At 46.7% G+C, this 18,233-nt stretch overlaps 2 protein-coding genes and 1 pseudogene across 2 annotated transcripts; 2 read left to right on the top strand and 1 right to left on the bottom strand.

Moving 5' to 3' along the window:
* Window positions 1–6,824: 6,824 nt before the first annotated feature.
* Window positions 6,825–8,593, top strand: LOC133919718 (calcium sensing receptor, chloroplastic-like). Its single transcript, XM_062364206.1, has 6 exons — window positions 6,825–7,089; window positions 7,173–7,406; window positions 7,501–7,684; window positions 7,772–7,913; window positions 8,008–8,139; window positions 8,230–8,593. Exons 1-6 carry the CDS (start codon window positions 6,832–6,834, stop codon window positions 8,483–8,485), a joined length of 1,206 nt encoding a protein of 401 aa, XP_062220190.1. The 5' UTR covers window positions 6,825–6,831; the 3' UTR covers window positions 8,486–8,593.
* A 191-nt stretch (window positions 8,594–8,784) lies between these two features.
* Window positions 8,785–11,617, bottom strand: LOC133919719 (F-box protein At3g07870-like). The gene is made up of 2 exons (XM_062364207.1): window positions 11,434–11,617; window positions 8,785–10,105 (listed from the first exon to the last, which is right to left on the bottom strand). Exon 2 carries the CDS (start codon window positions 10,087–10,089, stop codon window positions 9,043–9,045), a length of 1,047 nt encoding a protein of 348 aa, XP_062220191.1. The 5' UTR covers window positions 10,090–10,105; window positions 11,434–11,617; the 3' UTR covers window positions 8,785–9,042.
* On the top strand, window positions 11,277–15,973 carry LOC133918072 (probable serine/threonine-protein kinase PBL7; annotated as a pseudogene).
* Window positions 15,974–18,233: the final 2,260 nt, after the last annotated feature.

The raw sequence follows: 18,233 nt of genomic DNA, 5'->3' as shown, positions 1-18,233 counted from the left end.
TATGTAGTGACATACTTTGAGGCTGTCAAACGCTATTCCGCAATTGAGTAGTCATAAAGGTATTTTTCAGGTTTATCATGAAACATGTCACGAGGTGTGAGCGATCAAAATAGAATTTGTCCCTCCTTGATAATGGGAGAGATATCTCTGGGCCCCTCGAGGTAGTTGGATTGAGAAGGTGCATGGCTATGCCAATATGATTAAATATTTAATCATGATGAATCCACTACTTGATCGAGTGAATGGTCGAGCCATCACAAGGATGACATGTATCTTGCCTTGAGCTTGACTGGTATCGTGAGGCGAAGATATCAGTGCATATGTATATTAAGATTCGACCGATATGATCTTTGTATATACTCGGGAGTCAACATGTCCTGCTATGTATTGATTTCAGTTTGAAAAGGGTTTTCGAGTCGTAGCCGTTTGTATATGAACCTAACAGGACACACACTTAATGTGTTGAAACAAAACATGCGAATTGGATTCATATATGGGTTTGATTGGATTGTGATCTCCATGAGGTGTTAGAGTCCTAAACGGCATCCAACGTGGGAGCCTATTAGCAATCTCTATATAAGGAGAGGTGTAGGGTGGGACGTGTGGAAGAGAGCCACTCCAAAACCCTAGCCGCAACCCTCCACACAATCTCGTAAAACCCTAGCCGCACGTGCGGTGCTAGCATATTGGCGCTCAGTGATTCCGCCCAGTACGTGTGGATACCGTAGAAGCGCTGCTGCTATTGCGACGCTGATCTCCTCGACGTGTAGATCTTAACGCTGCTGCTCGGCTGGTCGAGGACCTACTAGGCTGATCGATATACTTGCTCGACGCTGGTCGTAGAGCATGACGTGACCATTTGCAGCTAGTCGATGACGCGATAGATCTGCTCAATGGCTGGTCGAGGAACTAGTCGCAGAGTGTGACGCGACCACTTGGAGCTGGTCGATGACACGACAGATCTGCTTAGTGGCTAGTCAAGAAGCACAACCACCTACTCGAAACTGGTCGTGGAGCACGACCACCTGCTCGGAGTTGATCGAGGAGTGTGACCACCTGCGCGGGGCTGGTCGTGGACCTGATCGAGAAGCTATTCGAGGAGTTTGACGCGCACAATATTGGATCGAACTACTCCAACTCTTCTTCCGCTGCACTACGTATCAAGTGGTAATGATCTATGATCTCCTACTTGCATGGTTTCCTAGGTGAATAATGTAGAATTTTTTTGTTTTAGGCTAGTGTATCCTACCCGTTCCCCAATAATACATTTTCCTTGAGCAATCTCATCAGACTTAACGAATACATTATCCAAACCCCGACGCTTCTTATAGCTCTTTAAAGCTCGTCATCAACTTCTCTTCTCTTGATGACGATGACCATCCTTATTTCCATTTTGATCTTCACTCGACCTCCGAAAGCTTAATGAAGCTCTCTTGATTGCTTCCCATGCACCAATAATAGAAGTCCTCACTCATCACGTCATCTTCATTTTGGTTCACCACCAAAGCATAAATCGCAAGCATCAATCATATAAGTTATCCACTGAGCTTGTCTTGATTTTTCTCTTTCAACTTGGCATATTGAATATCTCAATTCAACTCATACCTTCTTATAAAATCTAACCCTAACTCACTCTCAAGCACAAAGTACATGAGTTAGTTCATAAAAACTAATTGATAACTTTATATCTTAAGTCACTTGATTTTCACAAGTAACTTGACCTTCACTCTTATTGTCAATCTTCATATGGAACATAATCTCACTCACTCTCAAGCACATATCATATAGGTTAGTTCATAAAACTTAATTGACAATCTCATACCTTTAGTTACTTGATCTCCACAAATAACTTTGCATTCATGCTTATTGTAAATCTTATTGAAAACATCTTTAACCTCCGAGATCTCTTCCACTCTAGCTTCTCCTTCATCATATAAGCATCACTTAGAGCTCAATAACATCGATGCATTTCTTTTGATCACATGGCATTCCTCAATAAATCCATGCTTAATCCTTCATGTATCACCTATGAAACAACCTACTAACAGTTCTTAACATAATTATTAGTCTATAGTTATTATCATTAATTATCAAAACCATATTTATGGGATAGATAAAACTTCAATAAGCTGGCCACACATCTCGCGGTCACGATAGTAGGCGAGCGAGGAGCTATATTTAACTGAATTTGTTGAGAAATTTAAAAATCACATAATAGATTTGTTATTTCATAGCATGATATCATAGTGTTCTGTAAGAGACGAGGTAAGCCATAACTCGTAGGCTACAAATGGTTGAGTAGTGACCTACGGTGGTGATAAGGGGCACCGATGACACTCAGGCTTGCATCACAAGGTGGCAAGGAACAACATTTTAATTAATTCATTGGGGAAATTAAAAAAATCTAACAATAAATTTGTTGTTGCACAACATGAGATAGTGATATCAGCTAAACGACGAGGCAAGCCACAATCATAGGCCGTAGTTGAGCCATAACCTATGACGATGACAAGGGACCCCTACGAAGAGCTGGGCTTAAGCCACGCAAATTGTGGTCGTGGTCGCAAATAGGTGAAGAGTATGGCTCGTATTTTTTTATGATCAAGACATATCTATATAATTATGTTTGACTCAAACGTTAGAAAAATTCAAAATTCAGATAATAAATTTATTGATTGATCATGTAAATATAAATTTGCAATTAAATGGAGTATAAAAAAGTACAGTGTAATCAAACTAGCCGCATAATGCGCGGGCCACATTGCTAGTTCTACTTTGAGGTAAAAGTTAAAAATTGAGGCAATAAACAACTAATAACGGTAAGGAATTAAACTCTTTTTCGGGATTGCAAAGAATTATTATATATCTGAATAAAATGATGGCCCGGTATGGTGATTTTGGCTAACATATCCGTTCGACGGGTGCTGAAAAGAGATTCTTTTTCGGTCAACTGCAGCTTTGCGCCGGGGGGACACGTTGAATAACAAAATTACTAATTTCGCCGGAAAAAAATACTAACACAAGTATTGACCTATAATTGATCTTAGTTCAGAAATTGATACAAGTTTATTGACTTCAAGTCAACAGAATATTACAAGAACACTTCATCTTCGTGGAAAATACAAAGTCGAGGAACGAAGAGTTTCCTCTCTTTTTTCAAGAACTAGAAATATTGTCTTGTCACGGGGAATACTGATCTGGGTCCCAATTGGCAACCTACACGACGAAATTCGTGGGTCTCCTGACCAACGAACATCACAGAATAATCAAGTTGTATTCTACGCACCTAGTATTTGTAATCCACGAGCACTGCTCCCATCTTTCTCTGACAGAATTGACACATGACTTCTATAATAAGTTGCTCCAGACTCTACACGGTTCCAGGCCTTGTACCCTATATCATGATTGCTCATTAGCATCTACTAGTAAATTCAAAGAGCCGATTGATAATATATTACCGGTGCATGTCACTTAGTAAATTCTAAGAGCTGCCAATTGGATCCACCATCCATCCAAACGAAGAAAGGGGAAGAACACTCGCGTGTAGACTCCAATCAAATGAACCTGTCCTTCTCCTTGACAAGTGACATACCAGCAGCAAATCTAGGTGCATGCATCACAATCAGCGTCCGCATCAGCATCAGCATCAGCGATACTCGAGTGCGTTTTTTCAAGGACGCAAAGTAGCTTGGCAAGTAGTAGCGTTTGCGTTTCCCTCGCCCATCTTCATCAATGGGCGTTCTTTGCGTTTTGGATTCTGTTAATCTACGCTTACTTATCAGCGCTGCTAAATGAGGCGGGCCAAAAGAACAAGGTGAACAAGTGGAGGCTCGGATTGGAATTCCACGAGGATTTTGAAGGAAATTCGCACGGGACAGTTCAATCTCGACACTCCATCATCAACTGCTTTTAAGTGTGCGAAACTGATGGAAGCTAGTCTTTTTTTAAAAGAAAGAAAGAAAGAAAGAAACTTATGGAACCGTGAGTGGCCCACCGGGGATGTGCTCTCCTTGCCACCACTTGGCACATGCCTCTCCGTAAATGCAATTGCTTCTGCATATTGGCTTGGTTTGAAGGACCATGGAAACAGAGTAAAAGATACAGCGAAGTGAGAGAAAGAAATACAATAGACAAGGTCAACCACAACCAGTAGCCAGCAGCGAAGGCACGATCCATTCAAAATCAGCAAAATGCTCTTTGCACTCTGCGCATTTCCTACAGCGCATGACACTACTAGAATCCTATAGTGGTAGGCACTATGGCAGAGCCAAGCACAGCGCCTCCATTGACCTTGCCAGATTTTCTGAAGCCTGCTTATGATCGAGCTTATCTGAAGCATATCATCTATTCTAACCAACGTGTAAATGCCATTCACTCTCAGGTATTCTCTGTTAATTGGGTGATGAGAACGAATGAATTGAAAATGCTATGAATCTGAAACTATCTACTCCAGCTGTCTGATGAGAAGGTTTCGACCGAAGAATATGTTTTTTTTTTCCTTTATAGAGAGGAAACCGAAGAGTATGGTCAGTTTGATTGACAGTTCGACATGTCGATGCACATGCATGATACCGACAAGGAATCCAGATCGGAGCGGCTAGATATTTCCCGGCACCTATTAGTAATACATGATGCTTCCTTTCGATACAAAATAAAAATAACAGATGATGCTTATATGTATCCACGCTACGCGTCTACGAAGACGCCACTATTTTAGCAAAGTGCTCACTATTTCTTTCGTCCTCTGTGGCTTTTCCATTATCCTCCTTTTCATTTGCCAGAATGCTCCGTCAAGGCCGTGGTGCATCGCCCATTTTTTGCAGTCCTTGGCTTAATCCTGCTTTCTATCCGGTGGCGATTTCATGCCCGATTAAGCAAAACAAAACCCACGAAATCTTTCTTTATTCCGAGAGGAAGAGAACACTCGGACGAAAGAGAGAGTGCGCGCGCATCTTGCCCGAGCACCGCCCGTTCCTGAAAAGAAGTGGGCGCAAAAGGAGCCTGCCTGGCCGGGGCGAAGCAAGTGCTCCCCGCACCAGCAACAAACCTGACCAGCGAGCCCCTCCCTGTAGCTGAGACGACGCAGCATCAGCACTTCAGCTTCAGAAGCAGCCCGGCACTGCTGATCGATCATGGCAGCTAGCCAGGTTCAGAGCAAAGGCACGCAGCTGCAGGAGCAGTGACCACACACCATCAGTGCCGTATAGATTGTAATGAAAATTGCAGTGGAGCGAGTGAAGATGCATGACATGGTTTGTCTCCTGTTGAGCTAGCCACCGGTGATTGCTAGGTTGGCATCGTCACCAACCATCCTAGGTCTTTGAATATAGGATTCTAATCAACCCAGTTGGGAAGATTCGATTCCGTTCCATGTTAGCCTGTTCAAGTCTTTTTTTTTTTTTTTTGATAAACACCCTGTTCAAGTCTCGACTTTACTTGCCTTAATCCATGTTTTCTTGCTTAATTTCAATTCAAATTTAAATAATTATAAGCGAGAACTGATCACCGTTCTGGCTTGAACTCTGCATGACTGAATTCAAATCAGAAATTCACCGGGGAGATGAATATTGCTCTCTTATTATTCACTTTTGCTGACAGTGAAGAGCAGGGAAAAAGAAACAGCAACAGAAGCGCAAGCTTATCCTACATACATAATCCTGTTTTGTTAAACGAGGAACTTGGCAAAAACTATTGCTCAGCTGTGAAGCAACAGCGACGGCTTCTGCATCAAATGGTGGTGGTGAATCTCCCTTGAGTGGAGGGTCAAGGTGGACTCTGAACTTTAGAAGTGTGGATGATGGAATGCTGATGGGACACCCCAAAAGCCAAAGCCAAAGCCAAAGCAGAGGGCATAAATACTCTTGTTCTGGGATAGAAGTGGCCATGTGGGGGCAGGATCGGCAGATAGGCATAGTGCACCTTGCCTCCAACTACAAAGCTAAGCTTTTTCAGCTCTTGTTTAAAACTGGATATCAGTAAAGTAGCAGGGACGTGGTGAAAAAGATTCCTGGTTAAGGTAAGTAATTGATCCTGGCTACCTCCTAGGATAACTGGACCTTCACCTAGCTTGGATTAGTAGGAGTATTAAACTACTAATGTAGCATGGCCAAAGAAAGGTCTCTTGTTTTTGGCGAGGGGATTAGTTTTAACTACCATTGGGTACCCACTTGTATCTCTACTCACGCCGCACATAAACCACATAATGTGTCCTGTTCGGGCAAAGCTGGAACCTCTTATCTCGATTCTAAAGGATGAAAAATAGAAGATGCTAGAGAGTAGAGGAGGAGGTGAGAGGAATAAGTGAACAAAGTGTCGGTAGAAAAGGCCATGTGTATTTGCCGTGGTTTGCTTTGAAGGATTTAGATTCTTGTAAGTATGTAGAAAAGTTCTTGAGTAATTTCTCTCTTCAGAAAAGGAGTGTTTCAAATATCAAAAAGTGGAAAGATTTCCTTCAGTTAATTTTTTTAGGGGAATTTCCTTCAGTTGATGGGCCAATCCATATTCCAATGAAATCCGCGGCCCATTTAACTGAATTGTTAATCGGCCAATATGTTGATTCGACGAAACTGAGGGCCCCAAGCCTAGTACCGAAGTAAGGTAGGCCGCATGTCGACTAGATTTTACACGGGCTTAAAATTTTCGGATGCATGACACTTAACCTTGGCCCAGTAGAACAGCTCCCTTTCCATCTCAGCTCTGACGAAGTGAGTAGGCAATCACGAGATGACCCGGTGGCCGCCGATGGATCACCACCTCGGTGCCACACAAGCGATGTGTGTGGCCGAAAATTTGCGCAAATTTTCAGATCCATAAGCATTACAGTAGCTGCGAATGCGCGCGCGTGTCGTGTGTGGCCGAAATCGCAGTGCGGGTGTGGGTAGACTGCACGGCCAGCCGAAGTCATCCATGGCCCCCATGTCGGTGTCGGCCACCCTTGCGCCGCTGCCAAAGGCGACCGCCAGGAGTTCGGCACGACGCGCGCCGTCCGTGGCCGCCGTCGCCGCCGGCTCGACCGCGTTGCTGGCTGTGACGCCGGTCGCGCACGCCGCGGCGTTGTCCAAGGAGGACGTCGCCGGGTCGCTTACCAAGGTACGAGTCCATGCATTGCGTTTGGCCGCCGTTCTTGAAGCTCGGATGAATTTTTTCGCTGCATTGTTCATGAGCGATTGCAGGTGGTGGACACGGTGGATCAGGTCATCGGCGTCGGCGGCAAGGTCGCCGAGCAGTCCGCGGGCGTGCTCAAGGCGCTGGGCGAGGCCGTCAAGCCGGTGCTCCCGGTTCTGAAGAGCGCCAGCGAGGAGGCCCTCAAGCTCGCCGCACCCGTGGTCTCTGGCGCCTCCAAGCAAGCCACGGAAGCTCTCCAAGGCGCCGGCGTCGACCCCGCCCCCGTTCTGTCCGCCGCTAAGGTACACAGTGAAACGCGTCTCCGGCACTCGGAACCAGCGTTTTGATCATCAGCTATTGTTCCGTTTGATTTGACGACCTTGCTCTTCTCAGTAGACCGCAGCGGAGCAGAGCACGAAGGTCATCGACGCCGCAAAGCCCGTCGCCTCAGCGGCCGTGGAGACCATCACGTCGTTGGCCCCTGGGGACTACGTCGTGGCCGCCGGAGCGGCGTTTGTCGCGTACCTTCTCCTGCCGCCGGTTTGGTCCCTGGTCTCTTTCAGCCTCCGCGATTACAGAGGTAAAAGTATTGCCCAAATGTCCGTTGCATTGCTTGCTTTCTTCAGTACTCGCATTGCTCACTGCATTGCTTGATTGTGTTGCTAAGGTGACCTGACCCCTGCGCAAGCTCTCGACATGGTCAGCACGCAAGATTACGTCCTGATCGACGTGCGAAGCAACAAGGACAAGGCCAAAGCCGGCGTGCCGCAGCTGCCCTCGAACGCGAAGAACAAGCTCATCTCTGTGCCGTATGCAATCTTTTATTTCCTAACTCATTCACTTACAACGCAGTGCGTTTTCTTCATTGCAATGGTATTCACTTTTTCAACCTTGTGCCCTCAGGCTGGAAGAGCTCCCGAGGCAGCTGAAGGGCATGGTGCGCAACGCGAAGAAAGCCGAGGCGGAGATCACCGCTCTGAAGATCTCCTACCTCAAGAGGATCGGCAAGGGCTCCAACGTCATCATCATGGACTCGTCCGTGCACCCAACCATAACCTTCGCAATTGCTTCTGGTGAACTCATCAGTGACCTGTTCTGACCTTCGTGCGTGGTATGGACCTGCAGGTACAACGACAACTCGAAGATCGTGGCCAAGACGCTGAACAGCGTAGGGTTTAAGAACTGCTGGGCCATGGCTGGCGGCTTCTCCGGCCGGAAAGGGTGGGCGCAGAGCCGCCTCGGGACGGATTCTTACAACCTCTCCGTAGTCGAAGTCGTGACACCGTCGCGGGTGATCCCTGCAGCTGCTGGCCGGATTGGGACGACCTCGTCGGCGTCCCGGGCGCCTACTCGCATGCTTCTTCCCGGCAGTGTGGACTGATGAGAGGGGCTGAAAGCGCTGTAAAGTGTAGATCCAATGTTTGTTTCATTTCGAGCTGCAACTTTTGTTCTGTGCATTGTTCTGTTACAGTGTAGCACAGTCTTAGTGTGGAAGACTCGAACTCATCTAGCTCAAAGACCAGGATAGTACTTCTTAGAAGAAGCCACACAAATCGAGAAATGATGACAGGTTTGCAGAGTGCATGCAGCTTCGTCGTCATCTTTTTTCGGCATTAGTATAACTTGCACGCATCAACTGTAATCATACACGAGACGCTAGAAAGGATCGAAGAATAGAAATTGGTGAAACAAGTATCACTATTTGCAAGATGTCCATTCAAACGAACTCAGGGTTCAAAAGTCAGGGCAGAATAACGCCAGCCTCAAACAAAATATACAAGTAGTTTGCGACAACAACAAAATTCAATGAAGGCCACACGTTATACTTTTCACAGTACCCTCATGATAGGTTGCCAAGGGATGCAAACTGATGATAAAGGAGCATCCGTAAAAATGCACAAGATTCCTTATGTAGAATCCCAGTTTTCAACGGTGGCCTCAGAAGCCCAAAATCGGCACAAGGTTCTCTGAATAGACTGTGTTCGAGACGCCCTTATGGCCTACTAGCTGGAAGCTTCCATTCTGTGGATCATAGTACAACCAATGGTCATCCTCCATCTCTAGAAAGATCCTTCCATCAGTCATCACCTCCAACGGGAACCCAAACAACAGCCAATTACTGTTGATCACCTGCAAGTGTGTGACATCAATAACGAAGTCCTTAGACCATACGTTGCTTGCATAGTCTCTGAGCATCCACAGATCAATTCTTTTTTCCGGGTTCCTACAAATAAAACAGAGCGAGCCACGCATTTCTCTCAATTCAAAAGCCATAGAATCCATCTTTTGCACATCTGGTAGTGCCATCACACTCCATGCTTCTTCTTCAAGATTGAACAATAGTGCTCTCCCATCCCCATCCTTGGACTCCTCAAAAAAGGTGCACTCTGAAGAAAGCATATGCAGGTTGCCATTGAGATAAGGCATATGGAACGATGCGGATATACGAAACCGAGGTGATTTTCCTTTCCGCCATGAATTGTCTATGCCCACAGTGAACACCTCACAGATATCTTCAGATCCAAGTATTATGCTGACCACCTTGTATTTTCCAAGTGATGACACAAAGCCAAACCCTGTGAGATGGATGTCAGCTTCATCCCAAGGGTCATGAGGAATGTAGAATATGTCCCGCATAGCAGGGTTGGACAGCAGGTAGCCATACTCGTAGCTCAGAACAATGAGATGACGGGAGGAAGTGACTAAACCACGGTCATCCACCCATGGCAGCATGTAGTATTGTTGCAAGTCACCCTCTTCAGTGAGCCGTTCGATTTTGATATCACCTGTACAGCTCCCAACCAGTTTGCATATGTTTGGTTGAGAACGTTCTCTATGCAACTCAATGAAGTGGCGATTAGATATTTCAGAATGCCAAGCCTTGCAAACAGATTGAAACCGCCTGAGTGATTTCACAGGAAGCCACGTTAATATCTCACTGGTGATTAAATCCTCTGGGATGTTCCATCCTTCCACTGTTGCCATTACTTTTCTTGAAATTCTATATGTTGAGAAAAAGAAACGAAAATCAACTCGGGGAGGTCAGTTTTTTACTTTCCAGTCAGGGAGATTTAATATTTAGAATTACAGAAAGCATGTAGTTTATCATAAACAAATTGCTAGATATAACATTTCGTGTCAATCAATAAACTCTCTGTACATAATCTTCTCTAAAACTCTTAGATCAATGTTGCCGAGGATCTCTAATTTTAGTTTCCACAAAGCCACAGTGCAGAATACTGTCCACCTGGACATGAAAGTTAGTTTGGCTAGAATTATTACCTGCAGTAAACACGCACACCTCAACCCTACCAATGATAGGTATAATACTCAACTCTTTATAAGTTCTCTCAGTCAACAATATCGACGTAGATTATCTTTACTAGGCTATCTTGCATTTGCCAGGGCACTACACTATTTCAGTAACAAAGGAAACCTAAGGTGTAACCAACTTGCATATTCTGATCACACAATGGAATTCTGGTGGACCAGGGTTTGGGACACTAATCTTCAAATTTCAGATGTGTTTGCAAATACAAGAGAACCTAATCAAGGGCGGTGCTGAGATATGACCAAAGGCCTTGTCGCAAGCCGACCCTGAACTGACAAGGATAGAGGAGATGAATACAGCAGAAGTCAGGTTCACAGAGGCAACAGCTACAAAGGTGTCCTCTCACTCATATATGGAAGGAAATAAAAGTGGTAGAATCAACCCAAAGGAAACACCGCTGAACCAAAAAATGAAACAATCCTGTCCAAGACTAGAATATGCTGAATATCTACATCATAACTATCTAAACACGATAGGAACCGGTGGACCACGCATACTAAATGTTGTACTTGCATACCCAATTAGACATGTGATAGTTGTTTGTGCTTTCCTGATTCCTCTACACAAACTACAAACCTACCAATTGTTTCAACCACGTTAGTGAAACATGCACACATCTGTTCCCCGTCTGGAATGCAAGACTTCATAAGAAAAATTGGCGGTAACTGTAACAATTCATGCATAATTCGCGTGTTATGATATTACAGCAGGTTCTGGAGAAACCTTCTGCACAAATCAGCAGCCCGTGCACGCCTTAGTAGGGTTTTCCTCTACCCTACCAGCCTGGCTCGAAGCAAACCTGACGATGACGGAATCCCTAACTAAATAAGGACGCTGGCTGATGCTCAAGCAGAGGTATCCTAACCCCTTGGAGAAAAATGTTCAACAGGAATTGGATTTTCATGGCCGTAAACCTAGTCAGTTGCGGGGGCAAAAGCGGCAAGCCAGAAGGTTGGGAGCGGCGGATTACGGGGAGGTGAAGGAGAGTGCGGTCTCACCGGCGGAGAGAGCTCGGAGGACGGGCTATCGCCGCGACGCCGGAGAAGGCTATGCCGGCAATCAGACCACCCCCTCCCGCTCTTCAGTCTTCTCTTCTCCCTCACCCGCCGCGCGCGGCCGCCTTGTGTGCGTATGCGCGAGTCCGGAAGACGATGGGAATGCGAACGGTTGGGAATGCGAACGAGTTGGTCGGTGCGGACGCGTAACCGCCCGGCCGGTAGGGGATTTTTTATTTTAGCCATTTTTAAACTAATCTATATCCCTAACATAATCATCATACGATCTACACTCTAGATTAAACGTTCACCCAACACCACCTAATATCACCTTCCTTCCCACATGTTACGGTGATTTAGAAACCGACTGAACCCTTCTTATGTTGACCGCCGCCACCGCCACACTCCACCCATCTCCAAACCCGCCACCGCACTGCCGCCTACGCACTACACCCCATCCCCGAACCCGCCGTCGCCTCCGCACTCCTCTCTGTCCCCGAACCTGTCGCCGCGTTGCCGCCTCCGCCTCCGCTCAAGTGACCGTGACCGTGACCGTCGCGCTGATGTCCACACCCAGCTCTTCTCCCCGCATCCGCTCTCCCCCGTGCTCTCGCCACGGCAAGCGCTCCTCCACCACCGTGTCGCCTACGGACTCGGACGACGAGGGCCCCTTGCGCAGCCCTCATCGCGGCGCGAATGGCGGCGGCGGTGGCGGGAGGATCGGCACTAGCGAATCTGCGCGACAGCGAATTGAATGCGTAGAGCAGCGAGGACACGGCGTGTTATTTGTTAATTCCCTCTACCTCGCTTTCATGTTTCAACCTCATGGCCAGATGGGACTCCACCTCCTCTTCTCCTCCTCACGTCTCTCTTAGAATCTTCCATCGAACCCACGGGAAACTAGCGTCCAGATCTTTTCCCCCACGATTCAGATCACCATATCTACTCTGTCGGAGAGTGAACTCCTGTCGCAGGGATCCCGAGAGACCCCTTTTTAGAGATTCGGCCGGGGGGATGATCCTGGAAAAACTTGTTTGGGAAATAAGCGGGAGCGGAAATAAATGTGATGGCCGGCGGGAGACGATCACCCTAATGCAAGAAAAAGTGGGTACGCCGGGTTTTAGACAGGTTCGGGCCGCACGAAGGCGTAACACCCTACTCCTGTATGAACACTATATTTATCCTTGAAGGGAATTCTTCAAGGAGGTATCTGGTTCTAAGGGGAGAGCTGTTTACAAAGAGCTTGAGGCTCTTATGTTCTAGCTTAACTTGAGCTGGTTCGAGTGTCTGTCGATCAATCTTTGGCCTGGTTCGTCGGAGATTGTTGGTCGTCTGGTGGTCGAAGGCCTTTTTCTCCTCTCTTTTAGTGTTCTCCATCCTTTCCTTTTATAGGCGCGCCGACCCCAACATATCCTGAATGGGAAAGAGGGGACGCGAATGCCCAGGTGCAACGGAGAAAGGCGTAATCATTTCATTTTGGCGAAGTGACAGGGGCGGTGGAGAAATGCGGCGCGCATTCGACCACCAGCCGCTGCGGAAGCCTCGGGGCGCCCTAAAAGGGGCCCACCGGTCAGCCTCAGAGGTGCCCAGTGCGCCCACCCTGTCTTGTTCTTCTGCCAGGGCAGGGTGGCAGGCAGAGTGCTTCGATTCTGGCAACGTTATCCCGAGGCACCTGGATGAAACGGGACGGGACCCGTGCATTTAATGGACCCACGGCCCCCTGCTAGTGCATGGCAGGGTCTGACACTGGGGCGTGGGCAGCTGAGGATGTCAGGATGTCAGGATGTCAGACCGCGCGTGCCTATTAAATGCGGCATTGGGCCCTTGACTGGATGACACCCTGACGACGGGACCCTTCGGGTCGTTGAATAATCTTGCGCGAACCTTCGGGGCACCGAGTCCTCGGGGGCTGCCACGTGCAGCCCCGAGCACTCTCTCCCGAGCACTGCGGTGGGGCCTTCGGGGCACCGAGTCCTCGGGGGCTGCCACGTGCAGCCCCGAGCACTCTCTCCCGAGCACTTTGGTGGGGCCTTCGGGGCACCGGGTCCTCGGGGGCTGCCACGTGCAGCCCCGAGCACTCTCTCCCGAGCACTGCGGTGGGACCTTCGGGGCACCGAGTCCTCGGGGGCTGCCACGTGCAGCCCCGAGCACTCTCTCCCGAGTACTGCGGAGGGACCTTCGGGGCACCGAGTCCTCGGGGGCTGCCACGTGCAGCCCCGAGCACTCTCTCCCGAGCACTTTGGTGGGGCCTTCGGGGCACCGGGTCCTCGGGGGCTGCCACGTGCAGCCCCGAGCACTCTCTCCCGAGCACTGCGGTGGGACCTTCGGGGCACCGAGTCCTCGGGGGCTGCCACGTGCAGCCCCGAGCACTCTCTCCCGAGCACTTCGGTCTTAGTATTTGGACCCTGCAGATCATCGGGGAACTGGGGTGCTCGGGAACCAGAGGCGGCGGCCCCGAGCACCTTCTCCCGGGATTTAGCTTTTTCTTACCTCGCAGGGTGGTGACATATGGTGGATAGCCGGCCTGGCCTCGGGACTTAGGGACCTCTGGTTCTGAATACACCGACATACTCGGTAGATCTGGTGAGGCGTGTGGAGGAGGGTGGGTCGGTGCTGAGGTGGGGAACGGGAGGATCGGAGAGGCAAGGGAGCTTTACGCTGCTGATAGCTCTGGGTCTGTCTGGCTGGGTGCGCATGGTCTCCAAGCCCGGTATGGAGGATTCCTCTCGGGCGCTGCTAACGTCTCCCGCGCGACGGTGCCCAGCATAGCGGCATCTTCCCCAATCCAACTCCTTACCATCCTCTCTTACCCTATACAGATGTGGTGAGCACACAGCCCCTGATCCTTCTCCTCCTTTTTGTTTCAATTGAGATGTGCATTGGTTCCCAATTTTATTACAGATTATCCTAAATACTTGAAGCTCTAACTGATAGTAAAAAAGTTGCACAGTAGCATTCCGGGATAAGATCAAATGATGAATATACTAGCATAGATTGTTATTGATATTCGTTTGACATATATCCTCCAAAATATTTCATTGACTCACATCCATCTATTCGTCAATGTCATGACATAAAGTACGAGGAAAACTTGAACGTCTAAAGAGTTTGTCACTGCTTAACATGGTATGCCATTTGTTACCATGATAGGTGGTTCCTATAAAGCAGCTTGACCGTAATGGATTACAAGGCAACAGGGAGTTCCTTGTCAAAGTTTTGATGCTAAGCTTGCTGCACCATCCAAATATTGTCAGCTTTATTGGCTACTGTGCTGATGTCGATCAAAGGCATTTGGTTTATGAGTAAATGCCTCTAGGTTCTCTGGAGGACCATCTTTATGGTATGCTATTGAAATTCCGAACTACTGTAACTTTTATTTTGATAGCAATGTTACTGGATGTTTAACATTTGTGTACTCACAACTTGATCTTGTTTTACTCAGATCCTTCTCCGGGTAAGGCATGATTTGATTGGAATACAAGGATGAACATAGCTGCTGGTGCAGCTAAAGGACTAGAGTATTTGCATGACAAAACCAATCCTCCTGTCATATATTGTGACTTGAAATGTTCAAACATCTTGCTTGGAGAGGGGTATCACCCAAAGTTGTTTGATTTTGGATTGGCAAAGCTTGGCCCGGTCGGTGATAAAACTCATGTTTCAACGAGAGTGATGAGGACATATGGATATTGCGCCCCTGGTATGCTATGACCAGTCAGTTGACTCTGAAGTTAGATATATATATATATATAGCTTTGGTGTTGTCCTTTTGGAGATCATTACCGGATGAAGGGCTATTGACAACGCCCGAACTGTGGGGGAGCAAAATCTTGTTGCATGGGCAAGGCGTTGATTTGTTTTATTTTTGTTATGTTTTGCTCCTTCTCCATGCTAAGATTAGTATAGATGATGACTATGGAAAACATCCCATTGTGCTATCTTCTACTCCTTGTGAGTATTAATTGTTAATGTATTCTGAAAAAATTCACCAGATATCTGCCCCTTAGCTCAGAAGTTTCGTAAGCTGTGTTGTTGCATTAGTCTTTTGTATCACCTGAAGGGAAAGTATAGGAGGTTAATTTCCAGTTCCTCTCTTTTTTCTTTTCAATTTTGGTAAATTTATATGTGTGGAGAACTTCTCGGCAGCATTGCTTTAATTTTGCTTGGAGCACATATTACCCTTACAATTTTCATGACAAGCTTCTCCTTAATAGCTACTGAACTGGGATGAAATATAGTTATCGTTCTGCATTGATTTTTGGTATGGTCAATTTGGTCAATATTTGCTTGCCCAAATGACATTCTTGTAACCTGTTGAATAGATTATGACATGGCAAATGCTTTGCTAAAAAAGCTCTTGCTTGCTCTGAAAAAGTAAACCTCTTGTGTCTATCTGTTTTCCACCATTATTGTATGTAAAATTTGTTGGTGCATCGTTTGTTTTAGGCCAACCCGGCCCTTGTTCAAAGATAAGAGGAAATTTCCCCTGATGGCAGACCCAACATTTGAGGGTCAGTACCCATCAAGGGTATCAGGTTGCTAATATAGAGTGATGTCTGAGAGTTTGAGGTGTTCATGTGTGGATGGTGGAGCTGTTTGTTTGATGAGGGGTGAGGCCTTAGCTGAGCAAAAATATTGCGGTAGGAAATCATAATCGCGGAAGGAAGGAAGGAGATGGATGGATGTCAGTTGTCTATGATGGGTTGAGTGAGATGGATGGTGGTGGTCCATGATTCCAAGTACACGCCTTGCGGTTTGCTTTGGGAGGGGAGGAGAGGAGAGTGCAACTGATCAATTCATGATCTGCCTTTGCTGATGAGTTGATCGCTAACAGTGATTCTGTCATCGCAGCTTGCCGTTCGTTGAACGGTTCAAGGATTTCTTTGCTGCGGTGAAGCAAGGCCTAAACTCAAGGCATGGATAGAGGTGTGTCCTATCCAGTGAACATAAAAGTGATAATGAACTTATTCTCTGTCTGTGACTCTGTTGCGGCAGATTCACTAAAATAAACTCAGAGGAGGAAAACTGGACTGACTTCTTGTTTGCTCACTGTAGCTAGAAATATAATCCCTGTAGCCTGATCCAATCAAGCAAGTGGACTGAACAACAAGATCTATATATCCCTGTAGCACCTTGAAATTTTTATAACATGATGTTAGCTTAAATGATCTTGTACATGTTAATCAGGCTTCTTTAATGATATTTGTTTGCCCAAGTTTGAAGAACAAATTAAGAATGCACATCAACAGTTGGAAGTCGCTTTCAAAGAGTGTTGGGTCAAGTGAGGAACTAGGTCAAATGTGGAGCGAGCCGGCCAGGGATTAATCCCTGGTCACTGCAAGCCTCCAAAGAAGGCTAGGATGCTTGTCCATTTTTTGCGGATGTGCAAAGAGCACGATGGTAAGGCTCCAAGGTGAATCGAACCGGCGGAGTTCGAGCCCTATACCGTACACCCCTGTAGGCCTCCAATAAAGGCTGAGCATTAAGGAAGCGTTGTTAAAAAAGAAGGGTGCCAAGTTCATGAACTGGGTAGGTACAATGGCTTTTAGGACAAAACAACAGGGGAGTGTTGATATATGAGTATATATTCTGGTGCAGTGATAACTTTATTATGACCATAGAAAATGCAAAACCACTTGAACATATAGGCAAGTAACTCTTTGCATTACAATGATCCCAAAAATTGAAAAATACCAAGTATGAATCTCTTCTTTTATTAGGATAAAATCTATTGCTAATCCATAAAATATCATGTTTTGCACGAACTTTATTTGGAAGCGTGCATTGCACGTGAGTGATTACTAGTATTTTAAAAATAGCACATGACGTGATGTATGACCGTGTGATGAGTCATGTCATGTACTTTGACGTGATAAAGAATCACGTGGCAATGCGCTGGGACGGGACGACAGTGTGATCATCTTGGTCATATCATATGTATTGGCGTGATCAAGTTGTGAGTCATGTTATATATTTTGGCGTGACAAAATGAGCTCCTAGAAATTTAATGTCTCGCGTACTATTTTTAAAATATTAATTTAAAAAGGATTAAAATAAAAAAAATCGCGGGCAGGTGGATGCTGGGCCATCGCTCAAGTGGATAATGGGCCACGAGTCCGTGTAGATGGGCCCGTTCATCTTCCATTCTTGCCCACAACACGAACGCTCGGCTAGGCGCTTGTGGGTGTTTGATGTTTTTCTGCTACGATGGAGGTTCAATGGAGCGTTTACCGTGGCATCGCTGCTTGCTTAAGCGGTCTACATCTCAAGCGGTTTCAGCATGGAAATCGACAGTTTGAGTTCGGATAACTAGTGATTAGTATGAAAAAATAGTTGATCTCATTATAGCTTAAAGACTCTTATGTAATAGCGTCATTATTCTCTCTTTAAGCATCTTGATTAGCAGCTTTTGTGATTAGTGCAACAGAGGTGGGTATTGTGTATCGTATGCGTAAATTACATACATTGTGTATAACGTATTACCGTATATAATGGGCTGCTCTTGTCTATCTCCTCCTCATTTCTCCCCTCTCCTTTCTCTCTCTTCTCCTCAGCTGCGGCCTGGTGCCGTTGAGTCGAACCTCTTGGCGTTCGGTACCACGCCAGGTGCAGTAGGAGTACTACATGGATCCAGCACCGTGCACGGTGCAGGGGGATAGGAAATTATTCCTGCAGGGGAATTATTAGTTGACTCCTCACTTGTCGGCACTACGTGCCTGATCAAGCGCTCACACGTTCTTGCACGTTTGCACAACAGCAGAGACATTACCAGATCGATCATCGGGTCCCAAACACACATGAAA

Source organism: Phragmites australis, chromosome 5, assembly GCF_958298935.1.
Source record: "Phragmites australis chromosome 5, lpPhrAust1.1, whole genome shotgun sequence".
NCBI classification, from domain to species: domain Eukaryota; kingdom Viridiplantae; phylum Streptophyta; class Magnoliopsida; order Poales; family Poaceae; genus Phragmites; species Phragmites australis.
The sequence above is the reverse complement of the archived record's forward strand: the minus strand, read 5'-3'. Positions and strand labels throughout refer to the sequence as shown.